Source organism: Ascaphus truei, chromosome 20 (genome assembly GCF_040206685.1).
Source record: "Ascaphus truei isolate aAscTru1 chromosome 20, aAscTru1.hap1, whole genome shotgun sequence".
Lineage (NCBI taxonomy): Eukaryota > Metazoa > Chordata > Amphibia > Anura > Ascaphidae > Ascaphus > Ascaphus truei.
In genome coordinates this window covers 18,738,020-18,760,910 of record NC_134502.1, presented here as the reverse complement: position 1 = coordinate 18,760,910, position 22,891 = coordinate 18,738,020, and the positions used below count along the sequence as shown (strand labels likewise).

General features: G+C 50.3%; 1 protein-coding gene across 4 annotated transcripts in view; it reads right to left on the bottom strand.

The window, feature by feature from the left end:
* Positions 1-22,891, bottom strand: part of LPAR2 (lysophosphatidic acid receptor 2) — a 58,698-nt gene continuing 35,807 nt past the window's right edge. For all 4 annotated transcript variants that reach the window (XM_075577392.1, XM_075577391.1, XM_075577390.1 and 1 more), the window contains exon 3: positions 1-2,246. In XM_075577392.1, coding sequence (XP_075433507.1) covers positions 1,948-2,246 — 299 coding nt within the window. In that variant the 3' untranslated portion in view covers positions 1-1,947. The remainder of the gene's footprint in view (positions 2,247-22,891) is intronic.

Below are 22,891 nucleotides of genomic sequence, written 5' to 3'. Positions count from 1 at the left end.
TAAACTTTCACAAGGCTTTAATTAAAATAGGAATAAAGCATTCAAACGATAACTCTTCCGGTCTGCAATTGTCACTTTAAAATCATGTTTTTAAACACTGTGGGGGTTATGTATCAAACCTAAGTCTATTAAGTCTTATGTGTCAGGGTCCTCCTCTTGATGTCAATCTCTCAGGCAGTAGAGGTACAGATGAGTGGGTCCACCAGTCATGGGCGGATTTCCTTATCAGGCGATCAGGGGTACTATGGCTCTCGGATCGCCTGCAATACTCCCCTCTTCCTGCTGTCGGGCTCCGGGATCCAACTTCCAGCGCCCGACAGGAGGGAGCTGCAGAGTCCCCTGACTGGCGCAGGATGGGAAGTGTGTGTTTTACCTTCTCCAGAGTGCCCATCTTCTCCTGCAGCGACGCATTTGCCGTGACAACACAACGTCACACGATGCTGCGACGCTGCAGGAGAAGGGGCCGCTCTTCAAGGAAGTGCCCGGGCCTTTGTGTACCTACAAACCGCCTCCAGTGGTCTTGAAGTCAATGTGAAGACTTTATTTGGAAAATAATCAACGTTTCGGTCCCTATCTGGACCTTTATCATCTTGATAAATGGTCCAGATAGGGACCGAAAACCTTGCGTCTTTGCAAATAAAGTCTGCACATTGACTTCAAGACCACTGGAGGCCGAGGCCCATCTGTACCTCTACTTATGTCTCCAAATCTTTGTGTGGAAAAAATGTGCAACCTGTAGCTGGAATAACTGAATCGACTTGTAAATTGTTCCTCTTCTTTTGTGCAAATCACTTTGGCAGATTAACTCATATTGTGTCAGATCTTAATGAACGGTGAAAAATAACAAGATGTTAAAATTGAAATACTGTATACCCCCAACAACTCCTTCATATTTCATTTTTTTTCTTAAGGCAGTAGAGTTACAGATGAGCGGATCCACCAGTCATGGGCGGATTGCCCTATGAGGCGATCGGGGGGGGTTGCCCGCCGGTAGGCCGGTGCTGTGGTTCTCGGCCCACCTGCAATACTCTTCCCTTCTTGCTATCCACCGTCGGGATCCAACTTCCGGCCAACCGGAGGAGGGAGCTGCAGAGTCCCCGGACTGGCTCCTTGTAGCGCATCTCTAACTCCTCGTAATACTCACTATAGCTCCCCCCATTTCTCCATAAAACCGCTCCCTATAATTGTTCTTTCTCCTGTTGTTCCATATAACCGATCCCTCTAACTCCTCCATATGACAGGTCCCATGAGCAACTTCTATTGCTCCATATAAACGCTCCCTACGAGTCATATTGCTACATATAACTGCTTCCCATAAGGCCTCCTATTGCTCCATATAACCGCTCCCTATAACTCCCCCTATTGCTTTACATAATTGATTCCGGTAACCCCTCCTATTGCTCCATATAACCACTCCCTTTAAGTCTTCCTATTGCTCCACATAACCATGATAAACTGACTCCAGGAGACGCTTGACTCAAAATGTGTCACTAACACAGAACATGAACTTGGTATTTGATACATAACCCCCTTTGTTGATAAAACGTAAACTGGTTTGCGTTAAAAAGTGAAGAGGTTAGTAAATGTTATTCTTGAGTTTGTATCTGGAAGTTATAAGCTTATATGAATAGGTGCAAAGTTTCCATAAATTTAGGAGAAGAGGCAGCACATTGGGTCGAACAGGCAGACGTTGGTCTTACAAGGCAAACGTCTCGAAGATCATGAATTTCCCAACTCTCTTACATCATGAGGTTGTATCACCCAGTGTTGATGTATCTCCTTCCTCAACACTCAGTCCAGAGGAGATATCCCTCACCCAGATATGGTTGGGCTTCTACGTTATGTTCATGACACCCAACTTGTCAAGCGTCCAATGTGGATTCAGAATCTTGGCGCCTGTGAGAAAGTCAGGTAGGAGTTAAGTGGCCAAACGCCCTCAATATGTCACTAGAGGGTGGAGTCCCTGACCAAGTGTCCATTGTCAGCCAGCATTCTCCTCTCAGTGTTGGTTGATTTCATTGAGGGCGTGTATTTGGACCCCCTGTTGCAGCAGAAGCAGAGGATCTGCTTGAAGGTGTTCCTCATCTCGTTGTCCCGGTACGAGTACACAATGGGGTTGATGACCGAGTTGATCTCAGCCAGGAGGAGGAAATACTTCTCGACGGCCAGGACATTACAGGACTTGCAGCCAAGGCCGTCCAGAAGGAGGACAACTTGCCCAGGAGTCCAACAGATCACGAAGGCGCCTGAGGAAAGAGGAAGGAGATGTGGGCATGAGACATACTGGCAGTGATTAAGTAGGGACTCAATACACAGCTGAGTCTGTCCGTCCTTCAGCAAGTGACAGAATAAACCCTATAAATCATGCGATCAGTGGAGTTTGACCTTCCAATGACATGACACAATATAGGGGCCAATGGGCCTGTTGAGTTTAACTCTGCAACATCTGCCCGATACACATATTCAGAGACAAAAGACAATTATAGTCCAACATGTCTATCCCTGCCAGTGTAGAGTGACACAGGAACTGTAGGCCCACCAGTGACGGTCTAGGACAACTTCTCTGCAAGCCATCTCGCGGCCACCGAGGGCAGCTCGCCGCCAACTGTCTCGCTGCGAAGGTAACCCCCTAACCTTACCCCTTTAGCCCCTTACCCTAACAGCCCTAACCTTAACCCCTTACCCTACAAAGCTAAACCTTAACCCCTTAATAATTTACCTTTACGGCGAGCTGCCCTCGGGGAGTTGTTCCATTCCACATCAGTGACTCTCCCACCCCAGTGTGACACAGAAAGTATATCCACCCCCAACCACCAGATGGCGCTTGTGTGTGTGGCTCTCCGTCACATGGGAAGCCTAAGCTGTCTGCAACAAGGTACCAGGGATATGCAGTTCCACAACAGTGGTGCTTACTGCTCTTTCACATAAGGGTGTTGAAGAGGAGGTACGAGTACCCCATCTTTCTCATATATGCAACCCACAACACCACCACTTTGTTCTTTATTTACACACCGTGTCCTAGTGTATTTGACAAAAACGTGGACTTATTTAAGAAAGACCCCCCCCCGGGGAGGGGTTTATTAAATGCAGTGAAGATCTCTCAGCTAGAAAAGTGGAAATACTGGGGCGCTGCCTCTGTCGGGTGGCGAATGATGTGATGAAGTGAAATTCACAATCATGCAGAACTAGAGTGAACGATAGTGAGCGGCCGAAAGTATTTGGGAAAATACACTGGCCCAGACTGTCGCTGCTGCTCAGCTGGAAGAGGACCTTCCCTGGATCCTCAGAAAGTAGGTACACACAAGAAAACAGCGAGCGTGCACGTGGAGAAAATAATACAAATCATGAAACACTGGGTTAGACGTCTCTTATTGATCTATCATAGAATTAATAAGGGTGATGGGGTTGAATAATGCTCATGCTAATATATAAACCGTGTGAGTGTTTGTTTATATATTAGCATAATATATATTATTCATTCTATTATAGATCAATAAGAGACATCCAACACAGTGTTTCATGATTTGTATTATTTTCTCCACATGCGCTCTTGCTGCTTTCTTGCGGGTACGAGGATCTCTCAGCTGGCTGTCAGTGGAAGGTACAGGGTCGCAGGGTCAGCTGTCTGTCCTGCATTTGTTGAAACAGAACCTTCAACTTTATAATAACGTATTGTCTTATGCAGCTCTGCACATCTCGCTTTCTTTTTTTTTTTTTTTGCCGTACAAGTCCCTGCCCCGGACAGCTTACAATCTATTTCTTGGTGCCTGAGGCACAGGGGCAGAAAGTGACTCACCCATGGACACAAGGAGCTGACACAGGGATTCGAACCAGGTTTCCCTTGCGTCGAACTCCGTGATCTCAGCAGGCAGCGCCTTTACCCACTGAGCCGCCGCTTCAGCGCGTGAGCTCATTTGGGAGCCTGCTGTTGACTCGCGACGTGCTTAAATGTTTATTGCACCCCTGCCGTACCCATAAATATCTCAGATATACGACTGGGCAGAGGGAATTCACAGTCGCTCCTGCCGTGTAAATGGGTGCAGGCGCGTGTTTTACATCCGGCGCTGCGCGGGTTAAGGACATTTATTGGGAATTGTACAATGGAAAAATGCCTGATGCTGGCAGTGAGACAGGAATGAGTGTGACCGAGGCAATGTGAGGAATGTTATATATTATGTTTATCAGGCTACAGGGAATTTGGGATTTTAGAACCCTTGCATTGCTAAAGAGGCCTTCATTGTGTGTGTTTTGTGTCACTGCCTTGCAGCCTTGGACATCTGCAGTGCACCGCAGAGCAGCGTAGTAACATGCAGAGCAGTGTAGTAAGATGTAGAGCTGAGTAATATCATGCAGAGCAGCGTAACGACATGCAGAGCAGTGTAAAATCATACAGAGCTGAATAATATCATGCAGAGCAGTGTAACGACATGCAGAGCAGTGTAATATCATACAGAGCTGAATAATATCATGCAGAGCAGCGTAACGACATGCAGAGCAGTGTAATATCATACAGAGCTGAATAATATCATGCAGAGCAGTGTAACGACATGCAGAGCAGTGTAATATCATACAGAGCTGAATAATACCATGCAGAGCAGCGTAACGACATGCAGAGCAGTGTAATATCATACAGAGCTGAATAATACCATGCAGAGCAGTGTAACGACATGCAGAGCAGTGTAATATCATACAGAGCTGAATAATACCATGCAGAGCAGTGTAACGACATGCAGAGCAGTGTAATATCATACAGAGCTGAATAATACCATGCAGAGCAGTGTAGCGACATGCAGAGCAGTGTAATATCATACAGAGCTGAATAATATCATGCAGAGCAGCGTAACGACATGCAGAGCAGCGTAACGACATGCAGAGCAGCGTAATGACATGCAGAGCAGTGTAATATCATACAGAGCTGAATAATATCATGCAGAGCAGCGTAACGACATGCAGAGCAGCGTAACGACATGCAGAGCAGCGTAATGACATGCAGAGCAGTGTAATATCATACAGAGCTGAATAATACCATGCAGAGCAGTGTAATAACATGCAGAGCAGTGTAATAATAGGCAGAGCCGCGTAATAAATATGCAGAGCGGTGTAATAGCATGAAATAAATCTATAATATATAGTCTGTGTGTGTGTGTGTATGAGAGGGGGAGAGTGTGGTGTCTGTGTGTGTAAATGAGAGGGTGTGTGTGTGTGTCTAAATGAGAGGGTGTGTGTGTGTGTCTAAATGAGAGGGTGTGTGTGTGTGTCTAAATGAGAGGGGGAGTGTGTGTGTGTGTGTGTGTGTGTGTGTGTGTGTGTGTGTGTGTGTGTGTGTGTGTGTGTGTGTGTGTGTGTGTGTGTGTGTGTGTGTGTGTGTGTGTGTGTGTGTGTGTGTGTGTGTGGGGGAGTGTGTGTGTGGGGGAGTGTGTGTGTGTGAGGGGGAGTGTGTGTGTGTGAGGGAGTGTGTGTGTGAGGGGGAGTGTGTGTGTGTGTGTGAGTGACTGTGAGTGTGTGTGAATGAAAGGGGGAGTGTATGTGTGTGTGGGTGTGAGGGGGGAGAAACACAAGAGACAGGGGGTACGGGCGACAAGAGAGATGGAGGGCGAGGGTTGTGGATCCCCAGAATGTAACAATGGAATGTTGGGGTTCCCTAACCACACACAGGTAGAAGCCCCTGATGCAGAGCAATTTGCCTGCAATGTAAATCCGTGTAATCAGTGCAGTGCTCGGCTGGCTGCTTCGGTCGCGCAGGCGTTCATGTTTACGTTGTATGTTTAATGGCACAGGACATACAACACATTCCACCCATAGTCCTGTTTATATACACACCAGAGTCTGCCCGATTTGTAGATGTTGTTCCATAGTTTAACCCCGGGGTGCGCAAGATTTTCATGGGGGGGGGGGAGGGGGGCCGCGATTACAGAGGGCCCACGCTCTTACCCAAGGCATTTAAGTGCGAGGCCTCTGTAACTTCTCTTACCTGCTTTCTGCTGGCTCGTCGACGATGCGTTGCCATGGCAACGCGGGGGTCATGTGACATGATGTGTCGCCATGGCAAGTCGCGTCAAATGACACTGCCGGGTCCTAGGACTGGAAGGGGGGGGGGGAGAGAGGCGAGAGCGCTTGGGCTGCCAGGCAGGGAGGCGCAGCTCAGAAACTTTCTGCACCCCTGGTTTAACCAACACTATACAAATATCCTGTTGTTCGTGTCTGCCCTGTCTGTGTCACCCTGCGGGGGAGGGACAGACTCCATGTCCCATAGATCTCTCCTGTCTGTGTCACCCTGCGGGGGAGGGACAGACTCCATGTCCCATAGATCTCTCCTGTCTGTGTCACCCTGCGGGGGAGGGACAGACTCCATGTCCCATAGCTCCCTCCTGTCTGTGTCACTGTGTCACCCTGTGGGGGAGGGACAGACTCCATGTCCCATAGCTCCCTCCTGTCTGTGTCACTGTGTCACCCTGCGGGGGGAGGGACAGACTCCATGTCCCATAGCTCCCTCCTGTCTGTGTCACCCTGCGGGGGGAGGGACAGACTCCATGTCCCATAGCTCCCTCCTGTCTGTGTCACCCTGCGGGGGGAGGGACAGACTCCATGTCCCATAGCTGCCTCCTGTCTGTGTCACCCTGCGGGGGAGGGACAGACTCCATGTCCCATAGCTCCCTCCTGTCTGTGTCACTGTGTCACCCTGCGGGGGGAGGGACAGACTCCATGTTCCATAGCTCCCTCCTGTCTGTGTCACTGTGTCACCCTGCGGTGTGAGGGACAGACTCCATGTCCCATAGCTCCCTCCTGTCTGTGTCACTGTGTCACCCTGCGGGAGAGGGACAGACTCCATGTCCCATAGCTCCCTACTGTCTGTGTCACTGTGTCACCCTGCGGGGGAGGGACAGACTCCATGTCCTATAGCTCCCTCCTGTCTGTGTCACTGTGTCACCCTGCGGTGTGAGGGACAGACTCCATGTCCCATAGCTCAATCCTGTCTGTGTCACTGTGTCACCCTGCGGGAGAGGGACAGACTCCATGTCCCATAGCTCCCTACTGTCTGTGTCACTGTGTCACCCTGCGGGGGAGGGACAGACTCCATGTCCCATAGCTCCCTCCTGTCTGTGTCACTGTGTCACCCTGCGGGGGGAGGGACAGACTCCATGTTCCATAGCTCCCTCCTGTCTGTGTCACTGTGTCACCCTGCGGGGGGAGGGACAGACTCCATGTCCCATAGCTCCCTCCTGTCTGTGTCACTGTGTCACCCTGCGGGGGGGAGGGACAGACTCCATGTCCCATAGCTCCCTCCTGTCTGTGTCACTGTGTCACCCTACGGTGGGAGAGACAGACACCATGTCCCATAGCTCCCTCCTGTCTGTGTCACTGTGTCACCCTGCGGTGGGAGGGACAGACTCCATGTCCCATAGCTCCCTCCTGTCTGTGTCACTGTGTCACCCTGCGGTGGGAGGGACAGACTCCATGTCCCATAGCTCCATCATGTCTGTGTCACTGTGTCACCCTGCAGTGGGAGGGACAGACTCCATGTCCCATAGCTCCCTCCTGTCTGTGTCACTGTCACCCTGCGGGGGGAGGGACAGACTCCATGTCCCATAGCTCCCTCCTGTCTGTGTCACTGTGTCAACCTACGGTGGCAGGGACAGACTCCATGTCCCATAGCTCCCTCCTGTCTGTGTCACTGTGTCACCCTGCGGGGGGAGGGACAGACTCCTTGTCCCATAGCTCCCTCCTGTCTGTGTCACTGTGTCACCCTGCGGTGGGAGGGAGAGGACTCCATGTCCCATAGCTCCCTCCTGTCTGTGTCACTGTGTCACCCTGCGGTGGGAGGGACAGACTCCATGTCCCATAGCTCCCTCCTGTCTGTGTCACGGTGTCACCCTGCGGGGGGAGGGACAGACTCCATGTCCCATAGCTCCCTCCTGTCTGTGTCACGGTGTCACCCTGCGGGGGGAGGGACAGACTCCATGTCCCATAGCTCCCTCCTGTCTGTGTCACTGTGTCACCCTGAGGGGGGAGGGACAGACCCCATGTCCCATAGCTCCTTCCTGTCTGTGTCACTGTGTCACCCTGCGGGAGGAGGGACAGATTCCATGTCCCATAGCTCCCTCCTGTCTGTGTCACTTTGTCACCCTGCGGGGGGAGGGACAGATTCCATGTCCCATAGCTTCCTTCTGTAGGTGTCACTGTGTCACCCTGCGGGAGAGGGACAGACTCCATGTCCCATAGCTCCCTCCTGTCTGTGTCACTGTGTCACCCTGCGGGGGAGGGACAGACTCCATGTCCCATAGCTCCCTCCTGTCTGTGTCACTGTGTCACCCTGCGGGGGAGGGACAGACTCCATGTCCCATAGCTCCCTCCTGTCTGTGTCACTGTGTCACCCTGCGGGGGAGGGACAGGCTCCATGTCCCATAGCTCCCTCCTGTCTGTGTCACTGTGTCACCCTGCGGGGGAGGGACAGACTCCATGTCCCATAGCTCCCTCCTGTCTGTGTCACTGTGTCACCCTGCGCTGACAAGAGGGGCAGGTGGGCGGGCGACATCTCTGAGCGAGTGCGTGTGTCAGTGTGTATCTGTGACTCACATTGACAGACACACAAACTCTATCCCCCGACCCACACTGTGCACCCTGAGCGCTCCTCCTCCCCCTCTCTCCTCCGGGACACCGTCCAGGAACACCGCCGGGCCTCTCTCCCCCCCACCCACCTCCTCCAGACATCGCAGGCGAGTCACCTGCCAGTCACCCCTGCGGCCGGCCTCGGCGCTCCCAGGCATGCTCTGCGCTGGCGTTAGTGAAGCGTGGCCGAGCGCCCCGGTGGCAGAGGTTGACGGACGGGCAAGATCACACGCAGGCGCGCAATGACACTGACCTCACACACGTGTGGCACCCGTGGCCCCACCCACTTATATGAGCTGTCATCTATTGGCCTTTGAAGAGAAACCGCACCCCCAGATCCAGATGTTTCAGCTCAAGGGCCACGAACAGGACAGGTTTTCAGGATAAACCTACTCACCTTTTGGGTGTCCTCAGTGTGAGGCTGGTTGTACTGGCTTTGCATCTTAACCCATGCTGTGCTGAAAGCTGTGTAAGGCAGGGATTATAGTCCCTGCGCGGCCGCGTGCGAACGAGCGCGCCCCCCGCTTCCCCCCATCCGCGCACACTCTTGCAGCCCAAGCGATTTGTGAACTTGGCTGCAGGAGATTGTAGACGCGTGGCGGGGGGGCGTGGCGGATGCGTCACGAATCTGGTTCGCCCTCATTGGCTGAACCGGCTCACGTGCGCTGATGTCACGCGGCAACCGCCTCAAAACACAGATTTTGTTGTTATGCCCGAGAACGCTGCTGCTTCAACGCGCTACTTTGCCGGCAGTTGCGCAGGCGGTGGTGTAGCTCCCGTTACAAACTACAGCACAGTGCTTGGAGCGCGCCCGCACGCAGCGACGCCGGTACCATAATCCCAGTTTAATGCAGTGAGCATAAGTTTATAAGGGGTTCCATGCAAAAATGGATTTGAGGCAAAAAGGTGACACTGTGCTCATTTTCATGTCATTTCCCAGAATCCCTTGCTGCAGTGGAAGCACTGCATGGTAGGTTGATAATGGTGAAAAGCAGGGTTGCAGACCTGTCTAAGGCTACGCTTATAGTACTGGCTACGGGGACCGCATGACGTCACACGTCACTATAGCGATTGTTTCACTGAAGTGCAGGACACCTCGGGAGGGCGACAGGAGGCGTGGCCTGTGACATCACGCGACCGGTTGGCCCTCATTGGCTGAACTGCTCACGTGACCGCTGACTACATTGTTTGTCTACTGGCGGAGTTTATAGTCCTGGCGACGGCGACGGCTTGCAGGCCGCAAAGCAACCCGATGTAGTCCATAGCGAGCGCACATAGTCGGCGCGACGGCGACGAGCAGCGACAAAGCTGCCCAAATCTCGGTAGCCAAAAGATGTTGATATTTGCAGCTGCAGAAGCCCCATGTGACTCGCAGCGAGCCAATCACACCGCCCCTCTGCCTTCCCCCTCCATGACGTCACCGCCCCTTGCAGACGGCTACAACGCTCGCCCGGAATGCAACTTTTGCTACAGCGACGAGTGACGTCACGGGTCGCGTCTCGCCGTAGCCAGGACTATAAACTCAGCCTGCGTTGCGGCGTAGCTCCATCACGGGTCGCGTCTCGCCGTAGCCAGGACTATAAACTCAGCCAGCGACGGCCTTCAAGTACTTGCGACGTCGTGTGCACCAACGAGCCCTCTCACATTCACACGGGTCATAGTGGCTGCGCAGTCACACATACACATCTCACCTGAAGGGTGGGGTAATACTGTGTGGGGCTACTGGACACTGGGTGGGATCATCCGGTGGGGTTTGTGAGGGAAGGTAGCGTCCTGCGCGACGCGGTTGTTAGTGTCTCCTCTAGGGAGGGACACCTGTTGATATACGTGCATCTGCTTATGGTTATTATACGCAAGTACGTTCTATGTGCACAAGTAAAGTCATTGATTGTTTACAGACGGTGTGCTGGTTATTTGTATGTGTCCTGCGAGGACCAATTCCCGCTTTGCCAGGAACCATCGCAGGTGGAGGCGCTGCACCGAGTACAGGGTTACTCCTAATATAATTGCCCCAGGTTCCCCGTGGCGGAAGCTCAGCCCTCCTGTGAGCCTAACAGGTAAAGCACCACACCTGGTAACACTAAGTTCCCCGCACCCGCACTATATCTGCGATTGGGTGGGGTGGAAAACCCGTTACATATATAATAGAGAAGAAGCAGATGTTAGATTTTAGGCGTTGAATGGGCGAGTGCTTTCACTGTCTGACCCTTTGCCTCTCTTCCACATTCTTGTCTTTATCGGCAGAGATTGCTGGGAAATCCTCCTTCTCTGTGCCCAGGGAGGGAGCCTGTATTTACAGATACTTCACAATAGTGTGATACAACATGCAGCTGTGTGTGTGTGAATTATTTATTTCCTCCTCCACCTCTCTCACTATCATTCTTTCCCCAGCTGTGTCTGTCTCTCTCCCTCTCCTCCCCCTCTCTCCTTCTCTCTCTCCCCCTCCCTATCACTTTATTATATCTCTCTCACTATGTTTTCCCCTCTTGCCCTTACAGTAATATAATAATAATTCTTATGTCTTGTATGCAGCGGTGTACATAGCCCCCCCCCCCCACTCTATATCCACCTCTCTCCCTCTCACCCCCACTCCCCCTCTCACGCCCACTTCCCCTCTCACCCCACTCTATATCCATCTATCCCCCTCTCACCCCCACTCTCCCTCTCACCCCCACTCTCCCTCTCACCCCACTCTATATCCATCTATCCCCCTCTCACCCCCTCTCCCTCTCACCCCCACACCCCCTCTCACCCCCACTCTCCCTCTCACCCCACTCTATATCCATCTATCCCCCTCTCACCCCCACTCTCCCTCTCACCCCCACACCCCCTCTCACCCCCACTCTCCCTCTCACCCCACTCTATATCCATCTATCCCCCTCTCACTCCCACTTCCCCTCTCACCCCACACCCCCTCTCACCCCCACTCTCCATCTCACCCCACTCTATATCCATCTATCCCCCTCTCACCCCCACTCTCCCTCTCACCCCACTCTATATCCATCTCTCCCCCTCTCACCCCACTCTATATCCATCTATCCCCCTCTCACCCCTCTCTCCCTCACACCCCACTCTATATCCATCTACCCCCCTCTCACCCCCACTCTCCCTCTCACCCCCACTCTCCCTCTCACCCCCACTCTCCCTCTCATCCCCACTCTCCCTCTCACCCCCACTCTATATCCATCTCTCCCCCTCTCACCCCCACTCTCCCTCTCACCCCACTCTATATCCATCTATCCCCCTCTCACCCCCACTCTCAGTCTCACCCCACTCTATATCCATCTCTCTCCCTCTCACCCCACTCTATATCATTTTAATCTGGTCTGTAACTGTTTCATACGCCCATAATATATATTTTCTTTAACTGTGCATGCAATGTCCTGTATATAATGTATACCCTGCTCATTTATGTAACTGTATTTGTAACCATGTACTATTTGTCTTATTCTGTGCCCAGGACATACATGAAAACGAGAGGTAACTCTCAATGTATTACTTCCTGGTAAAATATTTTATAAATAAATAAATAATACCCATCTCTCCCTCTCTCCCCCACTCTCCCTCTCACCCCCTCTCACCCCCACTCTATACCCATCTCTCTCCCTCTCACCCCCTCTCACCCCCACTCTCCCTCCCACCCCCACTCTATATCCATCTCTCCCCCTCTCACCCCCACTCTATACCCATCTCTCTCCCTCTCACCCCCTCTCACCCCCACTCTCCCTCTCACCCCCACTCTATATCCATCTATCCCCCTCTCACCCCCACTCTCCCTCTCACCCCCACTCTATATCCATCTCTCCCCCTCTCACCCCCACTCTATATCCATCTCTCTCCCTCTCACCCCACTCTCCCTCTCACCCCCACTCTCCCTCTCACCCCCACTCTATATCCATCTCTCCCCCTCTCACCCCCACTCTCCCTCTCACCCCCACTCTATATCCATCTCTCCCCCTCTCACCCCCACTCTCCCTCTCACCCCCACTCTATATCCATCTCTCTCCCACTCATCCCCACTCTCCCTCACACCCCCTCAACCCCCACTCTCCCTCTCACCCCCACTCTCCCTCTCACCCCCACTCTATATGAATCTCTCTCCCTCTCATCCCCACTCTCCCTCTCACCCCCACTCTATATCCATCTCTCTCCCTCTCACCCCCACCCCCCCCACTCTATATCCATCTCTCTCCCTCTCACCCCCACTCCCCCTCTCTTCCCCTCTCCCTCTCACCCCCACTCTATATCCATCTCTCCCCCTCTCACCCCCACTCCCCCTCTCACCCCCACTCTCCCTCTCACCCCCACTCTATATTAATCTCTCTCCCTCTCATCCCCACTCTCCCTCTCACCCCACTCTATATTAATCTCTCTCCCACTCCCCCTCTCACCCCCACTCTATATCCATCTCTCTCCCTCTCACCCCCACTCCCCCCCCCCACTCTATATCCATCTCTCTCCCTCTCGTCCCCACTCTCCCTCTCACCCCACTCTATATCCATCTCTCCCCCTCTCACCCCCACTCTCCCTCACCCCACTCTATATCCCTTTCTCTCCCTCTCACCCCCACTCTCCCTCTCCCCTATTCCTCCCTCCCTCTCTCTCCCTATCCCTCTCCTTTTTCCCCTCTCTCCCTAAGCCCTATCCTTTTGCCCCTCTCACCCCACTCTCTCCCCCTCCCTATATCTCCCTATCTCCTTATTCCCGCTCTCTCTCTCTATCATTCTCTCACCCCCACTCTCTCCCCTTCCCTCCCCATCTCCTTATTCCCCTCTCTCTCCCTATCATTCTCTCCCCCCTACTCTCCTCCTCCCTCCCCATCTCATTATTCCCCACTCTCTCCCTATCATTCTCTCTCCCCCTCCCCATCTCCTTATTCCCCTCTCTCTCTCCCTATCATTCTCTCACCCCCACTCTCCCCCTCCCTGCCTATCTCCTTATTCCCCCCTCTCTCTCCCTATCATTCTCTCACCCCCAGTCTCTCTCCCTCACACCCGCCCCACTTCTCCTCCCTATCACTCTTTCCCCCCTCCATCACTCCCTTTTTTATCCCACAACCTCTCCCCCTCCCACCCCATCTCCTTATTCCCCCTCTCTCTCTCTCTCTCTCTCTCCCTATTATTCTCTCACCCCCTCACACCCGCCCCACTTCTCCTCCCTTTTACTCTTTCCCCCTCCATCACTCCCTTTTTTATCCCACAACCTCTCCCCCTCCCACCCCATCTCTCTTGGCAGTAAATAACAGGCCAGGTGACCTTGTACATTGATTTTCAATGACTGGGAAATTTTGTTTGGGAAGCTTGACGATTTAAAAAAAAAAAAAAAAAAAAGTAGTCAGAAAAAAATGTCATCTTTTGTCTGGTTCTCAAAATTGAACAACATTTTTGCACATGTCTATGCTAGTCCCATACCTAGTAATGTCCTCATCATGTTTATATGGAGGCTAATAGTACGTAGGGAATGAAGGATCACTACGTTTTAATGTTCATGCCCACAGTACTTGTTTAATCACCACCATTACCAGGTGTCAAATGGGAGGTAATACCGGAAATGTATGTGTTTACCGGTATTACCTCTCTGGACATAGTGACCTGACCGGCTTGGGGGGGCCGCGGGATTTCCACCGAGGCAGGGAGAGAGCAGGGGCTGCTGCTAGGGGCCTGGGCAGTTTTCTCCATCCTGGTTGGCTGCTGGGTAATGCAGCCAATCAGGAGGAGGTGTCAGGAGCCTGTGGGTGGGGCAAAGGAGAGGAGGAAACAGCATGGAGCAAAGAGGTGTGTGTGTGTGTGTGTGTGTGTGTGTGTGTGTGTGTGTGTGTGTGTGTGTGTGTGTGTGTGTGTGTGTGTGTGTGTGTGTGTGTGTGTGTGTGTGTGTGTGTGTGTGTGTGTTTCAAGCACGTCGCACCTTACACCGTTATGTCCAGTATTTTTGGAGTAGCCACATGGCAACCCTATTACCACCTGTAAGAGATGTGTGCAGAGGTACATATAATGGAGACCAATTTGGGTGAAAATTATATCTTGGCTTTATTGAGCCTGTTCCTTTATCCAGGCAAAACGTACAAAACACACAAGAATAACCTGGTCCACTTTGGAGAATAACTAGACAGTACTGTATATGCCCTATCTAACTGGGTGGGTAGCTAGGCTGATTACCACCCCAAACTGGGGTGGTAAGTACCGTGTTAGCCGAGCTTTAATAATCAAAAATGAATAGACGATACCGTTCTGCGGCTAACGAAATGCTTTTATTTGTCGAGCTTTCGAGATACACTGATCTCTTCTTCCAGCGATGTTACATTGAATAAAGCAGGCAAGGGGTTTACTCAAAAACAGTGCATCTTGGAATGTGACTAGAGCCCATCCCTCCCACTGTGTAGTGTGCGATTTATGACTTGAGGTGTTAAATAGTCCCTGAATGTGAGGGATGTAAGAGTGTGTGTATGTAAGTATGTAAATATAAATAAATAAATAAAGAGCCCACAGTGTATACAGTGCTTTACAAAAGGTGTGTGCGGAGTGGGAGTGTATATCAATGGTGTGGGTAGGTGTGGAAATGTAAGAGGGTGTTGCATTATTAAAAGTGTGTGTAGATACTATGTGGTTCCTATTGGTATATAAGGATGAAATTACATAGAGTATTTGTATGTGTAGGAGTCAGCTGTGTGTGCATAGATATAGCGCAGTATGTATAGACATGGCCTTTAGCACTCATGGGAAGAGAGTTCTCTCGTGCCACCGCTAAGTGTCCTGAACAATTGCATAAATTTCTATTCATACAACCATCTCTCTTTCGGGGTTTTAAGATTACCTTTGAGTATGGCCACCTTCAGATCGTTCATCTTATGGCCAGATTCAGAGAAATGTTCGCCGACAGGACTGTCTCTTGTTCCGCGTGTGATGCTGTGGCGATGCAGATTAATTCCCTTGTTTAGCCCCTGTCCCGTCTCACCTATGTAGTAGCAGCCTCCTAGGCATTTCATGCACATGATGAGGTATATATACACAACAGTCCAACAAGAAAGTCTCTTATCTGTTTCTGTTGTTGTTGTTGCTGTAGTGGAAGGCCTCTCTGTTCTCCTGGGTTAGTATCCTTGTGTGCTATGGCACTCTCTGGTATAGAGGTCTTGTCCCCTTGTCTTGCTGTCAGCATACAGTCCTTCTGTGTGCATCAAAACATCATCTTTTCCTCAGGTCAGCCCAGTTGTGGGTTAAGGAAAACTCTTGTCTGTCCTCCTTCTCCTTATGTCAGCCAAATGTGAGCTAAGGAAATCTCTCTCCTGTGTCTCACATGAGGCTTTTTACAGAGCTCTCATTAGCCCAGGTGGAGACTAGTTAATTGAGTGGCTGCAATGTTAATTAGTGAATGTTCATAATTCTTTCTTTGACGTTGCATTCTCCATATGGATTGGAGAAGGCAGGCTGCTTTATTCTGGCTATTTAGTCGACGAGTTTTAATTCCTCTCGAAACGCGTTGGTGGGGGGTTCTTCTACCCCGTTATGTCACTGTTTTTTGGATGATTCATTAAACATCGTCATTTTTATGGGTACGCGCTCTCTTGGAAATCATTTGTTTGCTCCTTGGTGTAAGTAGTGCCTATTTTTTCAATCTCTTCGATTTGTAATACTGTGGAAAACGGAAGCACACTCCCTGTCTTGGAGGATTGACTAAGGACCCAAGGGGACATTACCAACCTTAACGTGAGTTTATGATTCTTTTTCATATTTAATACTCTCCATTTCGATATTTACATGCTTGGACACTTAGTTGTGAGGTTTCCTACTGCAGTGTTGGTGGAAACCCTTGCCAGCTAGTCATATTATAGTGGAGAAGTGATGTATACTACGTGTCAATAGGTTAGTATAATATCATTAAGAATACTCAAGGGTGTCACACCAAAGGAACTTTAAGTGGATGAAGAAATATGCTTCTATAAGGGGTTGACCTGTATTTTAGTGCACCACACATTCTTCTTCAATAATTCCTCTGTAGGCAGCCTGTATGGGGAGCGCTGCAGAGCGTTTGCACAGATACATTTCTCTTTCCAACCTTGCTTGGACAAGAGCTTTGTAGTATTTTTGAATTACTCTGCTGCTTTTCTCCCTTTTTAAGAAGTTTACACTACCGACACAGTTTATTGCACTGCGGCCAGTTCCGCAAGCCGGCTTGCTAGTGGCCGCCCCTCGGCGCGTCACGCGTCATCGGGAGCCTGCGCCCCCTGCACGCGCGTCCAGGGCTCCCCGAGGGAGCCCTGGTGTCCCGCGATGTGGGGGACGGCGGCAGGGGGTTCCGGGGGACCCGGCGGACCCGGCAGCGGGAGGGAGAGCGCCCCGATCGGAGGGCGCTCTTCCGCTGCTTCGGCGCGCGCCCGGCACCCTCCGGCGCGCGCCAGTTTACTGCTGCGGCCGAGAACGGGCAAATGCTCGAATAAACTCGGCCGCAGCAGTAGCTCATCAGCGAGAGAATCCTGTTTCTGGAGCTTGCTCTGAGTTTGCATCAACGCATTCTTCATTATATTTTGGAGCTCTGCAGATTTCTTTGCTAGGTCCGCAGCTGCTTGCCTCAGTTTTTGGACCTTCTTGTGCTACCTCTTGTACTGAGTCACCTGGCCTCTAAGCTTTGCCTCTAGCGATGCTTTGGTGATGCTCCGGGTATGCTTCAGTTCCTCGTGCTGCTTTGCGGGGGGACACTGGGTAATCAGACGTTCCTGCAGCACTTGTACTTCTTTAGCAGCCTGCAGATTTTCTTCCTGTAGAGATCGCTGCTTCTCTTTGGCAATCTGTAGGTGCGCACGCAGACATTGCAGTTGGTTCTGCAGTAGGTGCTCTGCTTGTGTGCGTTGCTCCAATGCTTCTAACTTTTTATATTCAAATAGTTTCATCATTTTTTCTAGCTCATGAAGCTTTTCATTCTTTTCATTGACATGGGCAGACAAATCAGAATCTTCTGCTTTCAGCCTTGTATTTTCTCTTTTTACAGTCTCTGTAATATTCAGGGCCTCCCTGTATCCATCCTTCCATTTACGCACTTCTGAGTTGAGACTCCCGACCTTCTGGCGTGAGACTTCTTTCTCTAGGTTGAGTGTGTGAAGCTCCTTTTGAGAGACTTTAAGAGCCATACTAAGACTGTAGATAGGTTTTTGAGAGATGTCCATCTCATCAGTGAGTCTGTGAAATTCCTGTTTTGAGACTTCCAGTTCTGTACAGTGATTGCTGATCTCTTCGTGGGAGGCATTTAGCTCTATGCGGAGAGTATGAACCTCGTTCTGCGATATGTCCATACTGTTGACCTCCTGGTGTGAGGCATTCAGTTCTATGCGGAGAGTATGAACCTCGTTCTGCGATATGTCCATACTGTTGACCTCCTGGTGTGAGGCATTCAGTTCTATGCGGAGAGTATGAACCTCGTTCTGAGAGAGACTGTAATCTCTTTCAGTGCATCCTTATATTTCTGTTTCGTTAGCAATTATTTTGTCAGACTTGCTCTGCTTTTCATCCATGGCGGTAATAGTGTCTAGATCCGTCCTTAGATCCTCCAATTCGGTCTTGGCCTCAGAGTAAATTGCGAGCACAGACTTCTGTAGCTCAACATTATTTTCTCTCTCCATTTTCAATTCTTCACGGAGCAGATCACAGTTATGCCCGGCAGCTTGCAGGGCATCTTCAGGGCTGGTCAAGGGATCGTCACTCACTGGTTCCGGCTCCGCTTCCCTGGTACGGTTGGTTGATTGTCGCTCACTGTTAGCACTTCTTTGGGTTACACGACTTCTGACTTTGGCCCTCTGGATATTATCTCATCCGCGTGACGAATCCTCCATTTTCTCTAGGCTGCAGGGCATCTCGGACCCCCTTTTTCTCCACGGGATCTGCGGACGTGCCTGTTCCTTGCACGGTAAGTGAAGCACCGCTTTTATTTTTCAAGAAAGTCTCTTATTTGTTTCTGTTGTTGTTGCTGCTGTAGGGGCAGGCCTCTCTGTTCTCCTGGGTCGGCACCCTTGTATGCTGTGGAAATGTCTCTCCTGTGTCTCACTTGAGGCTTTTTACAGAGCTCTCAGTAATCCAGGTGGAGACTAGTCAGTTGAGTGGCTGCAATGAACAATCTCTCTGCTGGATTCTCAGAGCTCTGAGGCTGCTTTATTTCAACAGGGATATGTCCCTGTTACACCACCTCCTAATCTTGCTTATATCTTCCTATAAAGTGCAGGCCAAAGAACTCTGCCCCACAATGTAATAAATGTAGATCTGTTTCTAACCTGATCTGTCGAGGGGCAGAGCGAAATGTATTTACATATTGAGAGAGAAATTGAGAAGCGTGTGTGTGTGTGTGTGTGTGTGTGTGTGTGTGTGTGTGTGTGTGTGTGTGTGTGTGTGTGTCTATACTGTTTATTCAGGGGTGGCCAAAAATATTAATTGTTTAAGAGCTGGGAAGACTATTTAGGAGTCAGCGTTTTAAGTGGTGTGGGCAGGGTGAGGGAGGTGACCCGGCTATCCACCCGTCAGTGGCTCATATGCACACACACACGCCCATATGCAGTGACACACATATACAAGCTCACAGAGGGACACACCACATGCACACACAGTGACAGTGACATGCAAACACAGTGACACGCACACACAGTGACATACCACATGCACACACAGTGACAGACACACACATACACAGTAACACAGTGACATGGAAACACACAGTGACACGCACACACAAGCTGACACAGTGACACACCACATGAACACACAGTGACAGTGACATGCAAAACACAGTGACACGCACACAGTGACATACCACATGCACACACAGTGACAGACACACACATACACAGTGACACAGTGACATTGAAACACACAGTGACACGCACACAAGCTGACACAGTGACACACCACATGAACACACAGTGACAGTGACATGCAAACACAAGTGACACGCATGCAGTGACACACCACACGCACACACAGTGACACGCACAAACACTAATACACCACACGCACACACAGTGACACGCACAAACACTAACACACGCACACACAGTGACAGACACACGCACATACAGTGACACACCAGACACACACACAGTGACAAACATATATGTGCACACAGTGACATGCACAGACGCACACAGTGACGAACACACACACACAGTGTGTATGTATGTATGTCTTTATTTATATAGCGCCATTAATGCACATAGCGTTTCACAGTAGTAATACTCACGACAATCATATAAATTACAAAAATATAAATAACACATAATTGGAATAAGTGCTTCAGACATAAAAGTAACATTTAAGAAGAGGAGTCCCTGCTCCGGGAAGCTTACAATCTAATTAATAGGTAAGAAGAACGTACAGAGTCAGTAGGAGGGCGTTCTGGTAAGTGCGTCTGCAGGGGGCCAAGCTTTATTTATCAGGTGTATAGTATCAGCCACAGAGCTACTCATATGCTTCGTTAAGCTGGTGTGTTTTAAGGAGGGTCTCAAAGGTGGATAGAGAGGATGATAGTCGGTTATTGAGGGGAAGGGCATTTCGGAGGTGTGGGGCAGTCAGTGAGAAAGGTTTATGGCGGGAGAGGGCTTTAGATACAAAAGGGGATAGAGAGAAAACATCCTTGAGTATAATGCAAGAGTCGGGATGGTGTATAGCGAGAAATTAGGGCTGAGATGTAAGGAGGAGCAGAAGAGTGTAAAGCTTTAAAAGTGAGGAGAATTGAGTGCGAGATGCGGGATTTGATAGGAAGCCCGGAGAGGGATTTCAGCATGGGAGACGCCGAGACAATTTAGGAAAGAGTAGAGTGATTCTGGCAGCAGCTTTTAGGATAGATTGTAGGGGAGACAGGTGAGAGGCAGGAAGGTCGGACAGCAGGAGGTTGCAGTAATCCAGGCGGGAGAGAATGAGGGCCTGAGTCAGAGTTTTAGCAGTCGAGCAACAGAGGAAAGGGCGTATCTTTGTAATATTGCGGAGGAAAAAGCGACAGGTTTTAGATACATTTTGAATGTGAGAGAGGAGTCGAGTGTGACCCCTAGGCATCGTGCTTGTGCTACTGGGTGAATGATAGTACTACCAACAGTAATGTGGAAGGAGGTAATGGGGCCAGGTTTGGGATTAAATATGAGGAGCTCTGTTTTTGACATGTTAAATTTAAGTCGACGGAGGGGCCACCCAGGATGATATCGCAGAGAGACATTCAGAAACTTTGGTCTGTACAGCAGGTGTAAGGTCAGGGGTTGAAAAGTACATTTGTATGTCGTCAGCATAGAGGTGATATTTGAACCCAAGGGATGCGATTAGGTCACCTAGAGAGAGTGTGTACAGAGAAAAGCGGTCCCAGGACAGAGCCCTGTGGTACCCCCACAAAGAGATCGATGGAGGAGGTGTTAGCAAAAGAGCCACTGAAAGTACGATGGGAGAGGTAAGAGGAGATCCAGGAAAGAGCTTTGTATGAGTATGGAGAATGTGAAGGAGTAGAGATGGTGGTCCACGGTATCAAATGCTGCACAGAGGTCAAGTAATATGAGCAGAGTGTAATGACCTCTGCCTTTGGTAGCATGGAGGTCATTAGTTATTTTAGTGAGGGCTGTTTCAGTCAAGTGAGCGGTGCGGAAGCCAGATTCTAGAGGGTCAAGGAGAGAATAGGTGGTGAGAAAATAGAGCAAGCGAGAGAATACAAGACGTTCAAGGAGTTTAGAGGCAAAAGGCAGGAGGGAGACAGGTCGATGGATAGAAGGACAGATAGGGTCAAGCTTGCTGTTTTTTTAGTAATGGTATAATGGTTGCATGTTTGAAGGAGGAGGGAAATGTACCAGAGTAGAGGGAGGAGTTAAAAATGTGAGCATAGGGATTATAGTAGGAGCAATATAACACACACCACACATACTGTACATACACACACATACACAGTGACAGACACACAGACTTACAGTGACACACACACACACACACAGGGCTGGCTTGATGGCGGTGATATCAGTGTCACTGCACCGAGCCCCACGGTTACAACGGCCTCTTCCCCACAACAAATAAACTGAGTGTGGGGCCTCTGTAACTCTCTTACCTTCTCATGAGCGATCTCTTGCCATGACAACGGGACGCCGCGTGACAGAGGGATACTGACTGGAAGAGCAATTTTCACCACGGCCCTGTACACACACGCACACACACTCAGTGGCACACCACATGCACACAGTAACTAACTGACACACACACATAGTGACAAACATACGCACACACAGTAACACACACAGTGACACACGCACACACAGTGACATGCAAACACACACACAGTGACAAACACACGCGCACACAGTAACACGCACACACATAGTGACAGGCAAACACACACACATAGTGACATGCACACGCACACCCAGTGACACGCTCACACAAAGTGACAGGCACACACGCTTGGAATTTAGACCAAAAAGTTTCATTTCTGCCTCGTCCGACCACAAAACCTTTTTCCACAAGTCTGCAGTATCATCTATATGCTTTTTCGCATACAAAAATGTAACTTTTTGGTCTAAATCCCAAGCGTTACGTCTGGCGCAAGCCCAACACTGCACATCACCCAGTCACCACCATCCCAGCCGTCAGGCATGGTGGGTGTGGCAACATCATGTTATGGGGGTGCTTCTCTTCAGCAGGGACGGGGGAACTCGTCATAGGATAGTGGGGAGAATGGATGGTGCAAATTGCAGGCGAATCATTGAGGAAAACCTGTTTGAGTTCAACCGAGACTCTGACACTGGGGAGGAAAGCCACATTTCAGCAGGACAAAGACCCAAAGCCCCACAGAGCGCTTGAAGAAGAGAATGAATGTTCTTGAGTGGCCAAGTCCTGACTTTAACCCAATAGAACATTTATGGCGAGACTTGAAGATTGCCGTCCATCGACTATCCCCAACAAACTTATCAGAGCTGGATCAATGTTACCGTGGAGAATGGGCAAAGCGGTCACCATCCTACTGTGCACAGCTAGGAGAGACCCATCCAAAGAGAAAGGGACTCAGCAGGAATTGTTACAAAAGGTGCCTCTACCAAGTCCTGACTTTAACCCAATTGAACATTTATGGCGAGACTTGAAGATTGCCGTCCATGGACAATCCCCAACAAATGTATCAGAGCTGAGCATTTAACCTCCCCCTCCTCATATAACAGTGCACAGTTTAACCCCTACAGCTCTGTAGCTTTGAACAAAAATGCTTCGTTTGAAAAAAACGCGCATACATTATTTGTAATGTGACAACTTGTGAGATTATTGGTAGCGGCGCGAATACGTCTGCAAACCACTCG